Source organism: Bos taurus, chromosome 14 (assembly GCF_002263795.3).
Source record: "Bos taurus isolate L1 Dominette 01449 registration number 42190680 breed Hereford chromosome 14, ARS-UCD2.0, whole genome shotgun sequence".
NCBI classification, from domain to species: domain Eukaryota; kingdom Metazoa; phylum Chordata; class Mammalia; order Artiodactyla; family Bovidae; genus Bos; species Bos taurus.
The window spans coordinates 41,799,546-41,816,475 of NC_037341.1; the positions used below are offsets into that span (position 1 = coordinate 41,799,546).

Consider the following 16,930-nt stretch of genomic DNA (forward strand, 5'->3'; position numbering starts at 1 on the left):
TGTGTGTGGTTACTTCAGTCCATAGGCAAATAAATATTATAATAAAAATATTCATTACATAATACCTGGAGATGGGGAGGTGGTGTGGCTGATAAACTAGGCTTGAAAGATGAGGAGGATTTTGTCATTGGGAGAGAAGGTCACTCCAGGTTGAGAAGATAGCTTGAGAAGACCAGGAAGAGAACACCAGAGATATTGCAAGTGTTTACTGCGATCTAACTTTGTATGCTTGGGAGAGAGAGTATAGGAGAACAAAGCAAGTAAATTAGGCTGGCTTCAAATTTCAGAAGGCCATGCAAAAAACCTAAAACGATATTTTGTGGGTTCCTAGGAACCACTAACGGAGAAAGCAATGGCACTCCACTCCAGTACTCTTGCCTGGAAAATCCCATGGATGTAGGAGCCTGGTAGGCTGCAGTCCATGGGGTCGCTAAGAGTTGGACACGACTGAGCGACTTCGCTTTCACTTTTCACTTTCATGCACTGGAGAAGGAAACGGCAACCCACTCCAGTGTTCTTGCCTGGAGAATCCCAGGGACAGGGGAGCCTGGTGGGCTGCCGTCTATGGGGTCGCACAGAGTCGGACACAACTGAAGTGACTTAGCATAGCATAGCATAGGAACCGCTGAAGATTTTTGAGTATTTTATGTTTTAGAAAGTTAATTCCGGTGATAGTGTAAAGGGTAAGTTGGAGAAGAATAAGTTTAGATAACTAAGTAGTTAGCCTGTAATTGCAGTAGTTGAGAGAGAAGATAAAGGGAGTGACCAGAGAAAGAATGGAAATGAAGAATATGTAAGAAACACTGAATAGATAGAATTAAGGAGGTTTGGGAATTGATTGAATGGGAAGAACTAGTGAGATGGAAGTTCAGTTCAATTCAGTCGCTCAGTCATGTCCAACTCTTTGTGACACTATGGACTGTAACCCACCAGGCTCCTCTGTCTGTGGAATTTTCTAAGCCAGAATACTGGAGTGGGTTGACATTCTCTTCTTCAGGGAATCTTCCCAAACCCAGGGACTGAACCTGGGTTTCCTGCATTGCAAGCAGATTCTTTACAGTCTGAGCCAAAATGATAAACATAATAAATAGCTTTGGGAGTAGAGGTAGAGATGTAGCAAAGCAATTCCACTTGAACTTAATGAATTTGAGTTTTTAAGGACATCCATGGGTCAATATCCAATAGGCAGTAAAAATTCCCAAGCTACGCTTCAAAAAATTATCTTGCCCCCAAATTATAGATTTCATAGCCATCTATACACAGTTGAAAATTAAGACAATTGGGACAAATGGAATTACCAAACAGAATATAAAGAACAAAAAAGAGAAGAACTTCCCTGGTAGCTCAGACAGTAAAGCGTCTGCCTACAATGCGGGAGACCCAGGTTCTATCCCTGGGTCGGGAAGATCCCTTGGAGAAGGAAAAGGGCAACCCACTCCAATACTCTTGCCTGGAAAATCCCAGGGACTGAGGAGCCTGGTAGGCTATAGTCCATGGGGTCACAAAGAGTTGGAAACAACTGAGCGACTTCGCTTTCACTTAATAGATAAGGGAGGGAAAGAGCAAGAAGAAATATAAGGAGACTATGAGGGAATCAAGAGTGCAATCACAATCAGAGCCAAGGGAGAAAGAGGTTTCAAGGAGAGAGGAATAACAATGTAAAATGTTATATGTAATTTAATATAGATGATTATTATGAAAAGCCCATTGAATTTTGTGATTAATCTGTAATTTTGTGATTAGTTCTGGTAAATTGATAGATATGTAAGTTAAACTTCAGAGGAATTAAAATAAAGCAATGTAAAGAAGAGATTCTCAACCCCCAGGCCACAAACTAGTAGCAGTCTGTGACCTGTTTGGAACCAGGCTGCACAGCCCCTCCCCAAGGCTCGTGTTACCAAAGTGACGGTAACCAAAACGAGATTATGGAGTAGACTGGACACAAGCAATATGCTTTAGGTATCACTGTCTCCTGTCACCCCCAGATGGGACAGTCTACCTGTAGAAAAACAAGCTCAGGGCTACCACTGATTCTGCATTATGATGAGTTTTATAATTCTTTCATTATATATTACAATGTAATAATAATAGAAATAAAGTGCATAGTAATTGTTATGTGCTTGAATCATCCGAAACCATCTCTCCCCCTAACCCCCAAACTGGTCTGTGGAAAAATTGTCTTCCACAAAAGCAAAAAGGTGCCAAACATGTTGGGTACTGCTAATGTAAAGGATGCAGGAAGATTAGTTTGCGAATAAATGCAAGTAAAAGGTGAGTGTTGTAAGAACATACAGAGTTAAAAGATGAAATATATTTTATAACAGGTAAAATGTAAGTGATTTTATAGGCATTGGAGAAGGAGAGAAAAGGCAGGGGGGCACGGGAGGATTGAAGGAACAATAATAGGGGCACTAGTCGAGTATTCATGTTGGCAAAAGGACTCAGATAAAGAGATGGTAGTTGTGATGATATAGAAAGAGAAACTGAAGGAATTTATGTAGGATGACCTTGACATTCTCTATAAAGTCAATAGGCAAGGTTTTCTATGGAGAGTAAGAAGATGAAATAAGACTTAAGAAGTGCAAAACAATAAATTGTTGTTTTTAAGGATGGTAAACAGGTCAGCTAGAAAGGAGCAAAGAAATTCATGAGTAGCTTTGAGGTCACTTGTTGCCTAATTAGATACTGTAAATGTTTCCTCAAGCAAGGTAGCCTGTGTTTCTGGCTTTGTAACACTTTTAGGCTCGGATTTCTCATTACAAAGTTTTTTTGTTAGGTACTGTGGAAAGAAAACAAAAAGGATTTGAATCTGGCTGAAGGAAGAGAGAAGTAATAATACAATGAACTAGGTCATGAATTTACAAAAACAATATGAAGATATGCCCATGTCATTTAAGGAAATATAATCTTAAATGAAGGCATAAGGATCACAATTATCACATGACTGGGAGATCAGAGATGATGAATAAAGGAAAAACAGAATAATCATTAGTATCAAATGTTGGAAATTCTTGAACTTGAGAATTTGTATTATACACTGAAGATCAGGGACAATATAAAGAACTCCCCCCGACAAACGTAGATGGGTTATTTCTAGTAGTATTAATCAAAAAGTTACTGTGAAAAACCATCAAAGACTAGCTGTTTTTTCCTCATGTTAGGCAAAATTCATTCTGCCAATACTTTGTCATTAAAAAAAAGTCAGTGCCTTGGATTTAGAATAAAAGAGGGTTTGACTTGGCAGCATTAATATGTGTCGCATTATTGTGTGTTATAACTTAGTATACAAGATTACTTTTTTAAAGTGTACTTTTGATAGGACACTATCCAAACTCTAATAACAATAAGGGTCCCATTATAGTAAATGGTATTCCAGAGCATGCAGTATCATAATCTAGTGCAGGAATTATAATTGTGCTTTAGCAGAGGAGGCTTTTGTGGAAATTTTCAAATTGTTGCTATTAATAGAGTGCTGTTCTTGATTTCTTTACTGTCACTCACTCCAAAGTGTCACCAGGAAATAAACCAGTTCAAGAAAAAGGGGGAATTAAAGTAGCCTTAAGTTCTGGCACCCTGTTCTAAGCTCCTGAGACTTATTTTGAAACCCTCTGATATGTGAAACTGGGCGGTTGTTTTTAGAAAAAGTTACTAGATTCTTCGTAAGCATGAATTAGATAAATAAGTAATACCTTATACAGGAAAAGAAAAAATGATAGTGCTTAGCATGGAAATAGCTGATATTTCCAAAATGTTTTAGGAATCAAAAAACTTGCTTAGTGAAGTTCTTTACTAAAGGGTTCCCTTCTCTGTAGTGTTGGTTGGACAGCTTTCTGTGACTGTGTAGATCAGCAGTACTCAAAATTTGGTCCCCCAACTCCTGCATGTCCCACAAACCCTTTAGGTCATTCCCTGAAATATTTCCAGTGGATTCACAAGTTCAAAATAATTTTCATACTAATACTGATGCTATTTGCCTTTTTCACTTAACTAACTGATGTTCGTTTGCAGTAATGGTGCAGAACCAAAGTGGGGAAAACTGCTGACACCTTAGCATGAATCAAGTCAGCAGCAGCAAACTCTGCTAGTAAGCCTGGTATTCTTCACCACCACACACTCAAGAGTTAGTATTTTTAAAATGCAAGATTTACCTAAGAATGTACATGATCAAACAGTAAAGATATATTAATATATTAAAAATATATACAATCGCCACCCTTGAGTAGAGGTCTTCTTAATATTCCATGTGATGAACTGGTGCATCACTAAAGCAGGTACCAACCACATGGCTGTCTTACGTATTTGTATGACTGCTTGGGTCAAGAGCTGAATTTGCAACTTTTCTCATGAATCACCATTTTTACTTGAAAGACCTGACAAGCAAACTGTGGATTTTCAAACTTGGGTATTTGGCAGAGACTTTCTTGAAAATGAACAGAGTGAACTTGTCACTTCAAAAGAGGCAAAATCCCACTGTATCTGTTGCCAATGATAAAGGCTGAGCTTTCAAACAAAAATTACAATTTTAGAAAATGTGTTAGCTGCTCCTGTGAACTTGTCAGTTTCCCAATTCTTAAAAACTTTTCTGCTGAGATAGATGGCATTACTAACAAATGAAATATTGTATAATGATCTATGGTACCATTTGGAAATTTTGCGTAACCCAGTGAACCAATATTTTTCCAAATGATATTTTTTAAAACATATGTGGTCAAAAGATCCATTTAAAGTGCAAAGTAGACAATAGATTTTAATAAAGCAGTATGGGAAGCATATTGATATGGTTTTTAGATTCCCCATTTCAAAATTTAAATATCGACAATTATCCGAAAAAGCTATTAAAGTTCTCCTCACTTTTCCAACTAAGAAATCTGTGTGATGCCAGATTTTCTTCATATACTTCAACTAAAACAACATATTGAGACAGATTGAATGCAGAACCAGATATGAGAAACCAGATGTCTTTTATTAAGCCAGACATTTGCGAAACTAAGCCAGAGAATTTCAAAATGTAAAATAATGCCATTCTTTTCACTTTTTTTCTGGCTTTGGAAAATATATTTTATTTCACTAAAAATATATTATTTGTGGAAACATGTAATGGGCTTGTTATTTATATTTTAAGTCAATTAATAAATATTTAAAATTTTCAGTCTTAATTTCTCATATAGTAAATATTGATAGATGTAACCATATATACAAAATCTCATTGGCAGTCTCAATAATTTTTGAGAATATAATGGATATCTGAGGCCAAAATGTTTCAGAAACACTAATGTATAGCCCAAGCCCTAAGCACATAGTAAACTACTCAAGGACTTTTAACAATTTTAACATTATTTTATAAAGTAACAATTGGGAAGTCATGGAATTGCATTTATAAATGATAAATAGGAAGTATTTTCCTTCTGTTTTAAAAGCAATCATACCATTTATATTAGAAGACTTCAATGCCTGTGATGACATTCTCTCCATTCTTTCTTCCAAGTCTGTGAGTCTCATTTCATGTGTCCCCATTTACAGGAGTAAAATTAGCATGTTATCCAGTCACCATTTGGCTCATGACTCAATGTCACTATAAAAATCATTTAAGCAGCTTCATAGACCCAACTTCTCTTAGGATACATCTGTGTGGACGCTTTAATTTGTTTAATATAGGAGACGTAAGTACAATCTATTTAAATCTATAAATTCCAGTAGGGTGAAATCTTCTGGTTTATTCTCTCAATTTGTGTAAATGATATTTAAAAGGATAAAGGGCATGAATAAGGGAAAGTCCAACGTGAATAATCTCACTTTAGAAATCCATTAGACAAAATAAAATTTAGAATACCAATATACTGTTTGCTTTGTTAAAAAGGGAGAGTGAGACTTTTTTAAGAAAACAAGATTATTTTTTAGTCATGAGTTTTGATTGAATTTTTAGATATCAATATTTAGAGACATGCTTTAAAATTTAATCTACTTTTAAACAGTACAATACTTAAATAATAAAATGTCTTTTCCTTTCTCTAATCAGACTTTGGATATTAGTATAAATATCTCTTGTGTATAACTAGAAAAAAGCATATTATATTTTTATAGATATTAAATAAAAGAATATTATCTTTTCTAGACATGACAAAAATACTACAATTTTGTCATGTCTAGAAAATTCTAATTATAGCAACATAAACAGGAAGGTCTAATGAAGAATCAAGGCCCACCTTTGGTAAATTTTCCAAATTTTTTTCCAAGTTTATTTTATATAAGGCCAGAATATGTGCTCATTGCTACTCTGTTAAACTTCTACCAGCAGCAGACACTTATTAAATATTTTTTGTTGTCATTTTTGGGTGAATATCTGTCAGACAAAACATTTGGCAACAGTTTCCCCAGAATGTCTAAGCAAGCAAGAAGTCATTATACAGTGATTATAATGCTGTAAAAGTTATTTCCAGTCTCTGGTAGTCATTTCAATAAATTTAAGAGCTGTGTCTAAATGTTTAGTTGGATGTGGAAAGATAGCTGCTATGCATGTAAAAATTACTGTTTTGAGCACCTAATGGAAACTCACTAAGGAAGTGTAATCATGGAGAGAGGAAAAAAAAGATCTAGTTTCTAGCATCTATATAGCTTATTTCAAAATGTAATTACATTCTTCCTTCATGTATTTACATACGCATTATTTGTCAGCTGTTGTTTTTTTAGTGAAAAATAAGTTTATTGTCTAGAGTAAGAAAATGTAAGAAGAGTGGTATACTACTTTACAATAATAACTATTATATTAATGATTATAATGGGTGCCATAATTGAATGCCCAAGTACTTAGTTTCTGAGGTTTATAATTGGATGCACATCAGTCTAGCAAATATATTTCATAAATGCTTAAGGAGAAGAAAAGTTTACAGAAGTACTCTCTTAAAATTCTCATTATTGTCTTTACTCAATCCAATTGAGAACTAGGCATACACATTTCAAATGTGAACACAATATACATGTATCAATACATCTCTCATAACCCTGTTTCTTCTTCCATGAGCTCGTTTTTTTTAGGAGTACCATAATGAAAATTCAAATTAAGTCATTGGCTCCCCTTTTACAAGTAGAATTACCACCATCCCTAGGAATTAACATCCCCAGATATATATATCATAGCATAGTACACCTTTTAATTCATATCTTCTCATGGAAAATGTCACCACTTTTTTGTGTCTCGCTCTGATATTTCAAATCTTGTTAAATCTGTTACCAGAAATGTGAATTAGAAGTAAACTCCTACATACATGAGTATTACTATGACAGTCTATATTTAAATCCCATGGATGGAGGAGCCTGGTAGGGTGCATCATGGGGTCGCTAAGAGTCGGACACGACTGAGCGACTTCAATTTCACTTTCACTTTCATGCTTTGGAGAAGTAAATGGCAACCCACTCCAGTATTCTTGCTTGGAGAATCCCAGGGACGGGGGAGCCTGGTGGGCTGCCATCTATGGGGTCGCACAGAGTCGGACACGACTGAAGCGACTTAGCAGCAGCAGCATATTTGAAAAAATGATAATGACAAAAAACAAGGAACTTTATTGCAGAATACAATACTTTTTATGCAAAACTCACAGACCTAGGTTTAAGCCATAGTTCTGTGCTCCATTTAGCAGTCACTTAACATCCCTGAAACTTACTTTGATCAATTAAAAAAAAGATTTTTTGCCTGTTTCATAGCACTGTTATTAGATGAGAAATAATAGCGGTTGTGCTACTTTTAAAGCCTATGTTTTAAAAAGTCATAAGGAGACTCAGAATGAAAGACAATAACAATGGATGTGAGATTAACTTATTCCTGTAACTCTTTTTATCAGATATATTTTCTGGATATAAGAAGATCAATGACTGATTCTTAATTTCCACAGCATGTGTCCTTATTTCAAAACATGACCATAGAAAGATATCTGTAAAGATATCCAATTATACATCTTTAAAGTAACATAGAAACTAAGTACTATGTTTGTTAATGGTGGTTAAGTAAGTAATGAAAATATTGTTATATTTAATGGTACTGAATTACTTCAAGGTCAAAAACTATCCAAATTCGTAGCTTACCCATAGACAAGCAACCTTGTAGAACAGAAAGAGTGGACTGGGAATTTGCAGACCTTCATTCCAAACAATTAATTATGTGAAAATTGGCAGATAACTTGAACTCTCTGGTCTTCAGATTTTTCATCTATAAAACTTTCCAGAGTTTTAGAATTTGGTAATTTAGTGTAGGGCTTCCCTGGTAGCTCAGACAGTAAAGAATCTGCCTGCAGTGCAGAAGACCTAGGTTCCATCAGGAGTAGGGATGTGCTCTGTGGCTACTGATGAAAGGTTATCAATATATTTCTTCTTCATTATTCGTTCTTTTCAACATACTTTTATTCAGCACTTATAATGTGCTAACGGCTCTACTAGGAATACTTTGCAGTTAAAATATTAACAAAATGCAGTTCCTGTCGTGTCAGAACTTGTGATATGTCTAGAAGGTGAATCAACCATAATGCTAGTTAGAATTTTAGTGCTCTTCAGTTCAGTTCAGTCGTTCAGTCGTGTCTGACTCTTTGCGACCCCATGAATCGCAGCACACCAGGCCTCCCTGTCCATCACCAACTCCCAGAGTTCACTCAGACTCACGTCCATTGAGTCGGTGAGGCCATCCAGTCATCTCATCCTCTGTCGTCCCCTTCTCCTCCTGCCCCCAATCCTTCCCAACATCAGAGTCTTTTCCAATGAGTCAACTCTTCGCATGAGGTGGCCAAAGTACTGGAGTTTCAGCTTTAGCATCATTCCTTCCAAAGAAATCCCAGGGCTGATCTCCTTCAGAATGGACTGGTTGGATCTCCTTGCAGTCCAAGAGACTCTCAAGAGTCTTCTCCAACACCACAGTTCAAAAGCATCAATTCTTTGGCGCTCAGCTTTCTTCACAGTCCAACTCTCACATCCATACATGACCACTGGAAAAACCATAGCCTTGACTAGACGGACCTTTTTTGGCAAAGTAACATCTCTACTTTTCAGTATGCTGTCTAGGTTGGTCATAACTTTCCTTCCAAGGAGTAAGCATCTTTTAATTTCATGGCTCTTAAACAGGCACAAATCAGGGCCCATGGGAATACTAACTGATGAGATAGGGGAAAGAAAACAAAGAGAAGATGGGATTTGGCTGAATTTTGATGGCTAAATCCATTTCAATAGGCAAGTTTGGGGATTTCCCTGGTGGTCCAGTGGTTAAGATTATGCTCCCAATGCAGGGGGCATGGGTTCAATTCCTGGTCAGGATGATTAAGACCATGCATGCTGCCCTCTCCCCCACCCCAAAAAACAAGCAGACTAACAGACTTGAACAAATGCACCATCAGAGAAGATCTGGGAAGATAAATGTATTATTCTGTAACATACAAAGTGTGAGAGTGAGTGGTTAAAGTTAATGCACCAGAAGTGGGTTCTTCCCAGGTTATGGGAAAACTCAGCACTAATCCTGGTGAGAGTTTTTCTTATGTTTTACAGAGAATAATTATAAGTGACATCAAATAAAAACCAACATGACTTGGCAAATGATTAGACATGGATATTAAGTAAAGAAATAACTAAAAAATTGGGGTAGCAAAAAGTCAGACATGACTGAGCAACTAAGCACAGCATAGCACATGGTCAACATGGGGTATTAATGAAGCAGATTTTCTCTATTTGTGTGTTTTATTATTGTCTAACTTTTTCTTATTGAATTTGAAATGTTTGCAAAACCAAGTGGAAGTCCCTATTCAGCAGCCAGTTCCTCATGTGTGTGAGGAGCTTGGGAGAACATTCTATATAGAAGATGCATACTTTTTTTTTTTTTAAGATGCATACTTTTGTATTATCCATAGTGAGAAATTAGAAGCATTGAAATTAGATGAGTTATTCAAGTCAGTAAGTAAACAAGGTCAATGACTGATTCTAAATCTCCACAAAATGTGCCCTTATTTCTAAAGATGACCCTAGAAAGGGAAATCTGTAAAGAATACAAAAGTCAAATGGGATGGAACCAGGACAGTATGAAAGCTAAGTAAGTGACAGCTGTTGTTTTTTTCTTTTTTAATCAGTACTTTTCCACCATGTGCCAAACACTGTGTTAGGCTCTTGAGATACATAATCCAAGTAAATTTTCATGATCATCATGGGAACTAAGTATATTATCATATCTATAAATAAAGAACTGAGTACAGAGGGATTAGACATGACATAACAAGTAAATGGAAACTCTAGACTCAAATACAGATACATCTGATTCCTATTTTGCCCCTATACCTTTTAATTTGTGCTAGGGGAGAGTTTTGAGGAGAATGTAACTAGCAGTATCATGTCACAGAGAGCTCAAACAGGATGGACCCTCACAAGAACCTTGAAGCAGTTATTTAATGTTAATACAGATCATTTAGTGATCTGTAAGAAAGTAGTCTCTGTAAAAAAAAAAAAAATAATAATAATCCTATACAAAGGCCAGTGGAATAGAAAAATTCTAAAGGTTGGGTCAAGAAAAATGAGAAAATAAAAGTAGCCGAACCCTTCTGATAAGTTTGATGAAGGAAAGAGAAGGTAGTGCAGAGATGTATGAAGGTTGAGGAAAGGGTATTGAGTTGAATGGTTGGTTCAGTTTTTTAAGTAAGGTAACACTTGAACATGCTTATAAACTCAAAGAAGAAATCCAGAGGAGAAAAAAGACACAAATTACCGAGGGTGGGGGTGTAGGGGATGGATTCAGCAAGGTCCTATTGGAGGTAATAAGAAATAGAAACAATTTGTCATTGTTGTTCAGTCGCTAAGTCGTGTCTGCCTCTGTGACTCCATGGACCGTAGCACTCCAGGTTCCTCTGTCCTCCACTGTCTCCTGGAGTTTACTCAAATTCATGAGCCTCGAGTCAGTGATGCCATCCAGCCATGTCATGCTCTGTTGCCCTCCTCTCCTGTCTTCAATCTTTCCCAGCATCAGGGTCTTTTCCAATGAGTCAGTTTTTCACATCAGGTGGCCAAAGTATTGGAGCTTTAGCTTCAGAATCAGTCCTTCCAATGACTATTCAGGTTTGATTTCCTTTAGGATTGACTTGTTTTGTCTCCTTGAAGTTCAAGGGACTCTCAAGAGTTCTCCAGCATCACCATTTGAAAGTATCCATTCTTTAGTGCTCAACTTGTTTATGTTCCAACTTTTACATCTGTACATGACTACCAGAAAAACCATAGCTTGACTATACAGATCTTTGTCAGCAAAGTGATGTCTCTCCTTTTTGATATGCTGTCTAGGTTTGTCATAGCTTTCCTTCCAAGGAGCAAACATCTTTTACTTTCATAGAACCAGTTGCTGCTAAGTCACTTTAGTCGTGTCCGACTCTGTGTGACCCCATAGACGGCAGCCCACCAGGTTCCCCCGTCCCTGGGATTCTCCAGGCAAGAACACTGGAGTGGGTTGCCATTTCCTTCTCCAAAGCATGGAAGTGAAAAGTGAAAGTGAAGTTGCTCAGGTGTGTCCGACTTAGACCCCATGGACTGCAGCTTACCAGGCTCCTCCATCCATGGGGTTTTCCAGGCAAGAGTACTGGAGTGGGGTGCCATTGCCTTCTCATAGAATCAGTAGCATGCCTTAAAAAAGAAAGCAGCTAGTTTATCTAGAAAAAAAAAATAGTGATTTGCAGAGAAGTATATTTGAGATAGGAAAAAAATTAAGAGAACTTGTAACAGATATTCTAATCTTTTCCAAGAAGAAAGATTCAGAGTCATCTCTTAAGGCAGGTAGTATCTGGTTGTGTGGAGTAGAAAGGGTTTGAAATGCTTCCCACAGAGAGCAGCATAGTGAAGAGTCAACCACAGTGAAACAAAAGAATTTCTGCACAACTCATATACAAATAATTGAGTAAAAAATGTTTAGTTGAGCCAATTGGCACAATTTTGTGGCTTTTTCTGGTAACACTCAGTCATCAAGTAATGAGATCAAGGAAAGTGCACCGTGCTGTTTTCCGGGTGATGTTTAGGAACGTCAGGGTGACAGTAGAGCAAAGGCAGTTCTTGATGCTAATAAGACACTGCATGAAGTGGCGGGCAGTTGATCCACACTGCGCTTTCATTGAGAGTAAGGGGAAAAGAAAAAAAAAAAACATGGTAATGGTCACAGAAGGGAATTCCAAATTCAAGATTCTATAAATGATAGAGTTTTGAATGATCATTTTTTTTTAAACTCTCACTTCAAGTGTCACTAATGATTATGTCATCCAGCTGTCCTGCTTTACTTATTAGAAAATGGAAGGCCAGAAGGTCAAGTGATTTTTTTTTTTACTATCAGTCCATGACCCAATGGCAAAGCCAGGACTAAACCTAGGATCTTCTGAGAAGCATTTGGAGATTTTATTAAATCTCCATTAAATCACATTGGCATAAAGAAGAATGGTAAATATAGTCAAGTGATTGGAAACCAATGTTATCCATAATATAGTCACAGTAAAATGTGCAGTATTCATATATTGCCTATTTCAAAGCTTGCATTATGCTCTTCCCTTTTTCCTCTTTCAGCTTGCTCTTACAGGAGAGATTTCCCCAGATTAAATTAATAGCTCTCTAGTTACACACCGGAAGAAGAACTAAGTCTTAAGGAAGGTGCTTGACTACCATCCCGAACTGCACTGTAAATGGCATCTATCTATTTCAAAGTGACATTTATTTATTTCAGCATGTCCATGATGGGTTCCACAATTTTAGCTTCTTCTGCATTTCATATATTTTGAAAAATTTCCTTTCTCTTGATTATTGGTTATGCGTTTTTAAACTGTCATCAAATGTACTTTGAATCTCTAGGAGTAGGAGAAATCGTGTTATTTTAAAATTCTGTTTAAACAAAATCAATCCAACAGAAATTCATTATTCATATCTTAATATTCATCTGCCATTGACCTTCAGGAAAAGATATGGGTTTTTAACATAGAAAATGAACTTAAAGACTTAACATTGGTGATCTTTTGTAATTACATGTATCTCATATTCTACTTTGAAAATATTCCTTCATTAAATATTTAAGTATGTGTGTTACCATGTCTGTTTGGGAAAACTCACTTTCATTGACTCCTTTTTAAATTTGAAGGTTTTGTTTCAAAGATTCGATCAAGAAAGATTATTCTTCTTCTCAAGGAACGGCTTACCAAGGGGGCAACGAGGGAGCTATCCTCCTGTACTGAGTGGGAGAAGTATTTGATCATTGGTGTAGTTTAGCATTGCTGGTGCCTGGTGATAATAAAAAGCAAACTGGATTTTGGCCAGTCTTGTTATTGCTCTTAGATTCTCTGCAAGCAACACCCTTGCTTAACTACTTACCTCTAGGATGGAACCCTTCCCTTCCACTCCCACCACCTTAGTATGCTACTGATCTCAAGTTCTCCTCTCTGGGGCTGAAGACTGACTAAAATGATGTTAGAGAAGGAGAATTTTATGATCTAAACCAGGTGTCCACAAACTGTGTGCTCAGTTGCTCAGTGTATCCAACTGTTTGTGACCCCATGGACTGTAGCACACCAAGTTCCACTTTCCATGGGATTTTCCAGGCAAGAATACTGGAGTGGGTTGCCGTTTCCTACTCCAGCGGCACAAACTATGGCATGCAGGCCAAATCTGGCCGTATGCCTATTTATATAAATACAGTTTGTTTATTACTTTTATTTAATGTATTCTTTCTGGCTGCTTTTGCATTACAACTACAGAGTTGAGTAGTTGGATAAAGACTATGTACTCTCCACACCTAGAATAGTTACTATCAGGCTCTTCACAGAAAACGTTCCCTGACTATCAGTAACCAAAGTATTACTTGATTTGTAGACATGTAAGCAAGACAGTTATTTCACATTCATATTATAGGCCAATAATTTAACAAGTGTTTTTATTAAGTGTTTACCATTGTCCACCATTACATTTACCTATCAATTTTTCTCTTTTTGTAGCCCCTGCTATGTGGATATTTGTTAGCAATGACTGATGTGGAAACTACATATGCAGATTTTATTGCTTCAGGAAGAACGGGTAGAAGAAATGCAATACATGATATCCTGGTTTCCTCTGCAAGTGGCAACAGCAATGAATTAGCCTTGAAATTAGCAGGTCTTGATATCAACAAGACAGGTGAGTTGTTTGACGTCTGTGAAAATGGAGTGATTTGCAGCATTTCACTAAGCAGGATTAAGGCATGAAAAAAAAACACCTTTGGAAGTAACCTAATAGAGTCATAAACAGTTTTATATATAAGGTAAGGTAAGAGGCAGGTACTAATCTCTTAATCACGCCCACTCTGCTATACAGTTTCTTACACAGATGCAGAGGCCTTAATCTGATTTTACTAATGCAATCAATGAAACACATGAGTTTTTAAAAAAATCCTCATCTCTATAAAAGCTCTTAAATATCTTATGAAGAACATTTAACAAAGCTGGAGCTAGGACAATACTGGCCACCTCTAACATTTAACAACATAGATGTTTAACAAGATTCACAGGTGAGTCTGACAGACCTCAATTTCAAGAACCATTTCAAAATAAAAGGGTCTCCAGGACCATTTTTGTTGAGAATGGAAGTAAAATAGTTGGTTACATAAACAAGTTTTAGGTAAGAAGTTCTTTTAGTTTTCCTTGAATCATAGACTGAGTTTGAAAAGCTGTCATATTATCGGGCCCCAAAGTCCTACCCACCAAATCTAACTTTACCAATGAAAAAGTAAAACAAGTTTGACATGTCAAAATACTTCTGAATCCCCTGATAGTTCTTCCATCCATAGCTTTTGCAAGTATCAACGCTGAATGTATTTCTCTGAAAAAAAAAAAATGTGCAAAAAATCTTTTAAAGTAAAATGCAGTTCATGATTAGGGAACCACTGATCAATTTCTGACTCATGATAACAACTTGATATTGTTGTTGTAACCTCTATGCTATTAGAATTTTTATGCAAAGCCTTCCAGTTATAGTATTGGAAAACTGAGTCAGAATATACACATATGAATGAAATAGCTCGGCAATATTATCTTAAAATGCTTAGGGACAGAACTTTATTCAGTGATTACAGGTCAGCAAGTTATACCTTGGTCTTTTCAAATTCAGGTTGAAAATAAAACCATAACAATCACTTCTATGGAGCACACAGACTGAAGTATATTTTAGTTTTCATTGTTTCTCTATCTTTACTACTGGGAGTTAATTTTTAAAAGTAACTGCTAACTCTGAGAAAGCCTGTAAGGAATCATTCCAATTTGGTGGCATAAAGAAGTAGATATATTTTTTCCATCAATCTTTGAGAATTTGTTAATCTTTTTCATTAAATTTGTATTCTATATAAATATTCTATTTTAAATAATCTACATTAATTTAGCCACTCTTAACATGAGGATATTTTTATTCATAGTGTAGTTTAATTTATTTTTGTTGTTGTTTTCACTGAAATTAAGACCCATTAGCCACAAGACCTTTCTTATACCAGAGATTATAGTCTCAATATACATTATGTTAAAATTTAAATAAATCGAAATTTTATATATATAAATACATTTGTATTTGATGTTAATATACTATAATTGAATATTAATAATTTAAAATAACTCAGAAATCTTTATGCTTCCAGATGTTAAAATATTTCTACATGTTAACTGCAATTCAGTGGGCTCTGAAAGAATTTTGTTTCTCTTAAAAATCACAAAGTCCAGATTAAGGCAAAGTATAAATAGCACTGACTTTGTTATTCTAAATACAAAGACCTAAAAATAACAACTATGACCAAAAGTCTAAAATATTTAAAAAATGACAATTGTACGGTGACAAATTAAATAACACTAGCTGAGAATAGTATGGGACTTCCTCTGTAGTTCCTGAATATTTCGGCTTCTTTTTAAGTTTGTGTTCAACAATATTATTGTCTCATGTTTATCTTGATTTGTTAACAAGCATCTATTTAGCCACAGCTCTGTGTCTGCAGCATTATGCTGAGCCCTGAGAAGTGTCCCTGGATACCCAGAAAGCCCCAAGCCCCATGGAGTCAAGATCCTCCTCTTGTATTTATGCAGTCACTTTCATCTTTAATATTCTACTGTCTTGCATCCTCCCTAATATGACTTCTTTCTTTTGGTTGCCAAGAGCTTCTCCTGTTTATCAAGTTCTTATTTCATATGATAATCTACACATCTCAGGTTCGGCTATCTGCATACCTTGGGGGCTTCCTCATTGCTCTAATAATGAAAATAGTACATGAACATTCTATATAATGTGTCATATTTTTGAAACTCCTTTAGAACAGAATATGATTTTTATGTGGAAAAACTGCTTTAAATTTCCCTAAAGTATGGTGTGGGCTTCCCTGGTGCCTCAGACAGTAGAGAGAAGCCACCTGCAATTCAGAAGACTGGGTTCCATCCCTGGGTCAGAAGATCCCTTGGAGAAGGGAATGGTTACCCACTCCAGTATTCTTGTCCAGAGAATGCCATGAATAGAGGAGCATGGCGGGCTAATGAGGTTGCAAAGAGTCGTACACGACTGAGTGACTAGGCACAGCACAAAGTATGGTGTATGGTGAGGTGTCTTATATGTACTTGTTAAGCATAAAGGAGAAATTGCCCTCAATGTTTCCAGCTAAATAATGGACAGCCTACTTACCTCTATGAATTTGAGTTAGGCTAATAAATTCTTAGTAAAAATTTGCAAGACCTCCAAATATTTTGTCTGCTAAGCCATGGTTAACTTAGTAAACACGTGTAAATATTTAAATCTTTGAATCAAGAATTGCCTGCAGCTTGCACCCATTAAGGTAACCCAATATGAGGAGAAAGCATTTTTTCATTTTGGTGTTTAGATTGTTGCTAAGGGTGCAATTATGAAGGTGGTTTTATTGGATTTGTACATAAGTTCCATCAGGGCAGGCCAGAGGCCATCG

At 36.3% G+C, this 16,930-nt stretch overlaps 1 protein-coding gene and 1 long non-coding RNA gene across 3 annotated transcripts in view; one reads left to right on the top strand and one right to left on the bottom strand.

Moving 5' to 3' along the window:
• Nucleotides 1-16,930, top strand: part of PKIA (cAMP-dependent protein kinase inhibitor alpha) — a 99,920-nt gene that overhangs the window by 78,526 nt on the left and 4,464 nt on the right. Inside the window, exons 1-2 of one of the 2 annotated variants that reach the window (NM_001359999.1) lie at nucleotides 5,580-5,660; nucleotides 13,965-14,142. In NM_001359999.1, coding sequence (NP_001346928.1) covers nucleotides 13,992-14,142 — 151 coding nt within the window. In that variant the 5' untranslated portion in view covers nucleotides 5,580-5,660; nucleotides 13,965-13,991. Of the gene's footprint in view, nucleotides 1-5,579; nucleotides 5,661-13,964; nucleotides 14,143-16,930 lie in introns of those variants that run through there. The other variant, NM_001037620.2, reaches the window with a different exon arrangement.
• The window catches only part of LOC132342204 (uncharacterized), a 55,965-nt gene continuing 53,175 nt past the window's right edge, over nucleotides 14,141-16,930 (bottom strand). The window contains exon 4 of the long non-coding RNA XR_009490501.1: nucleotides 14,141-14,823. This is a non-coding gene — a long non-coding RNA (uncharacterized lncRNA). The remainder of the gene's footprint in view (nucleotides 14,824-16,930) is intronic.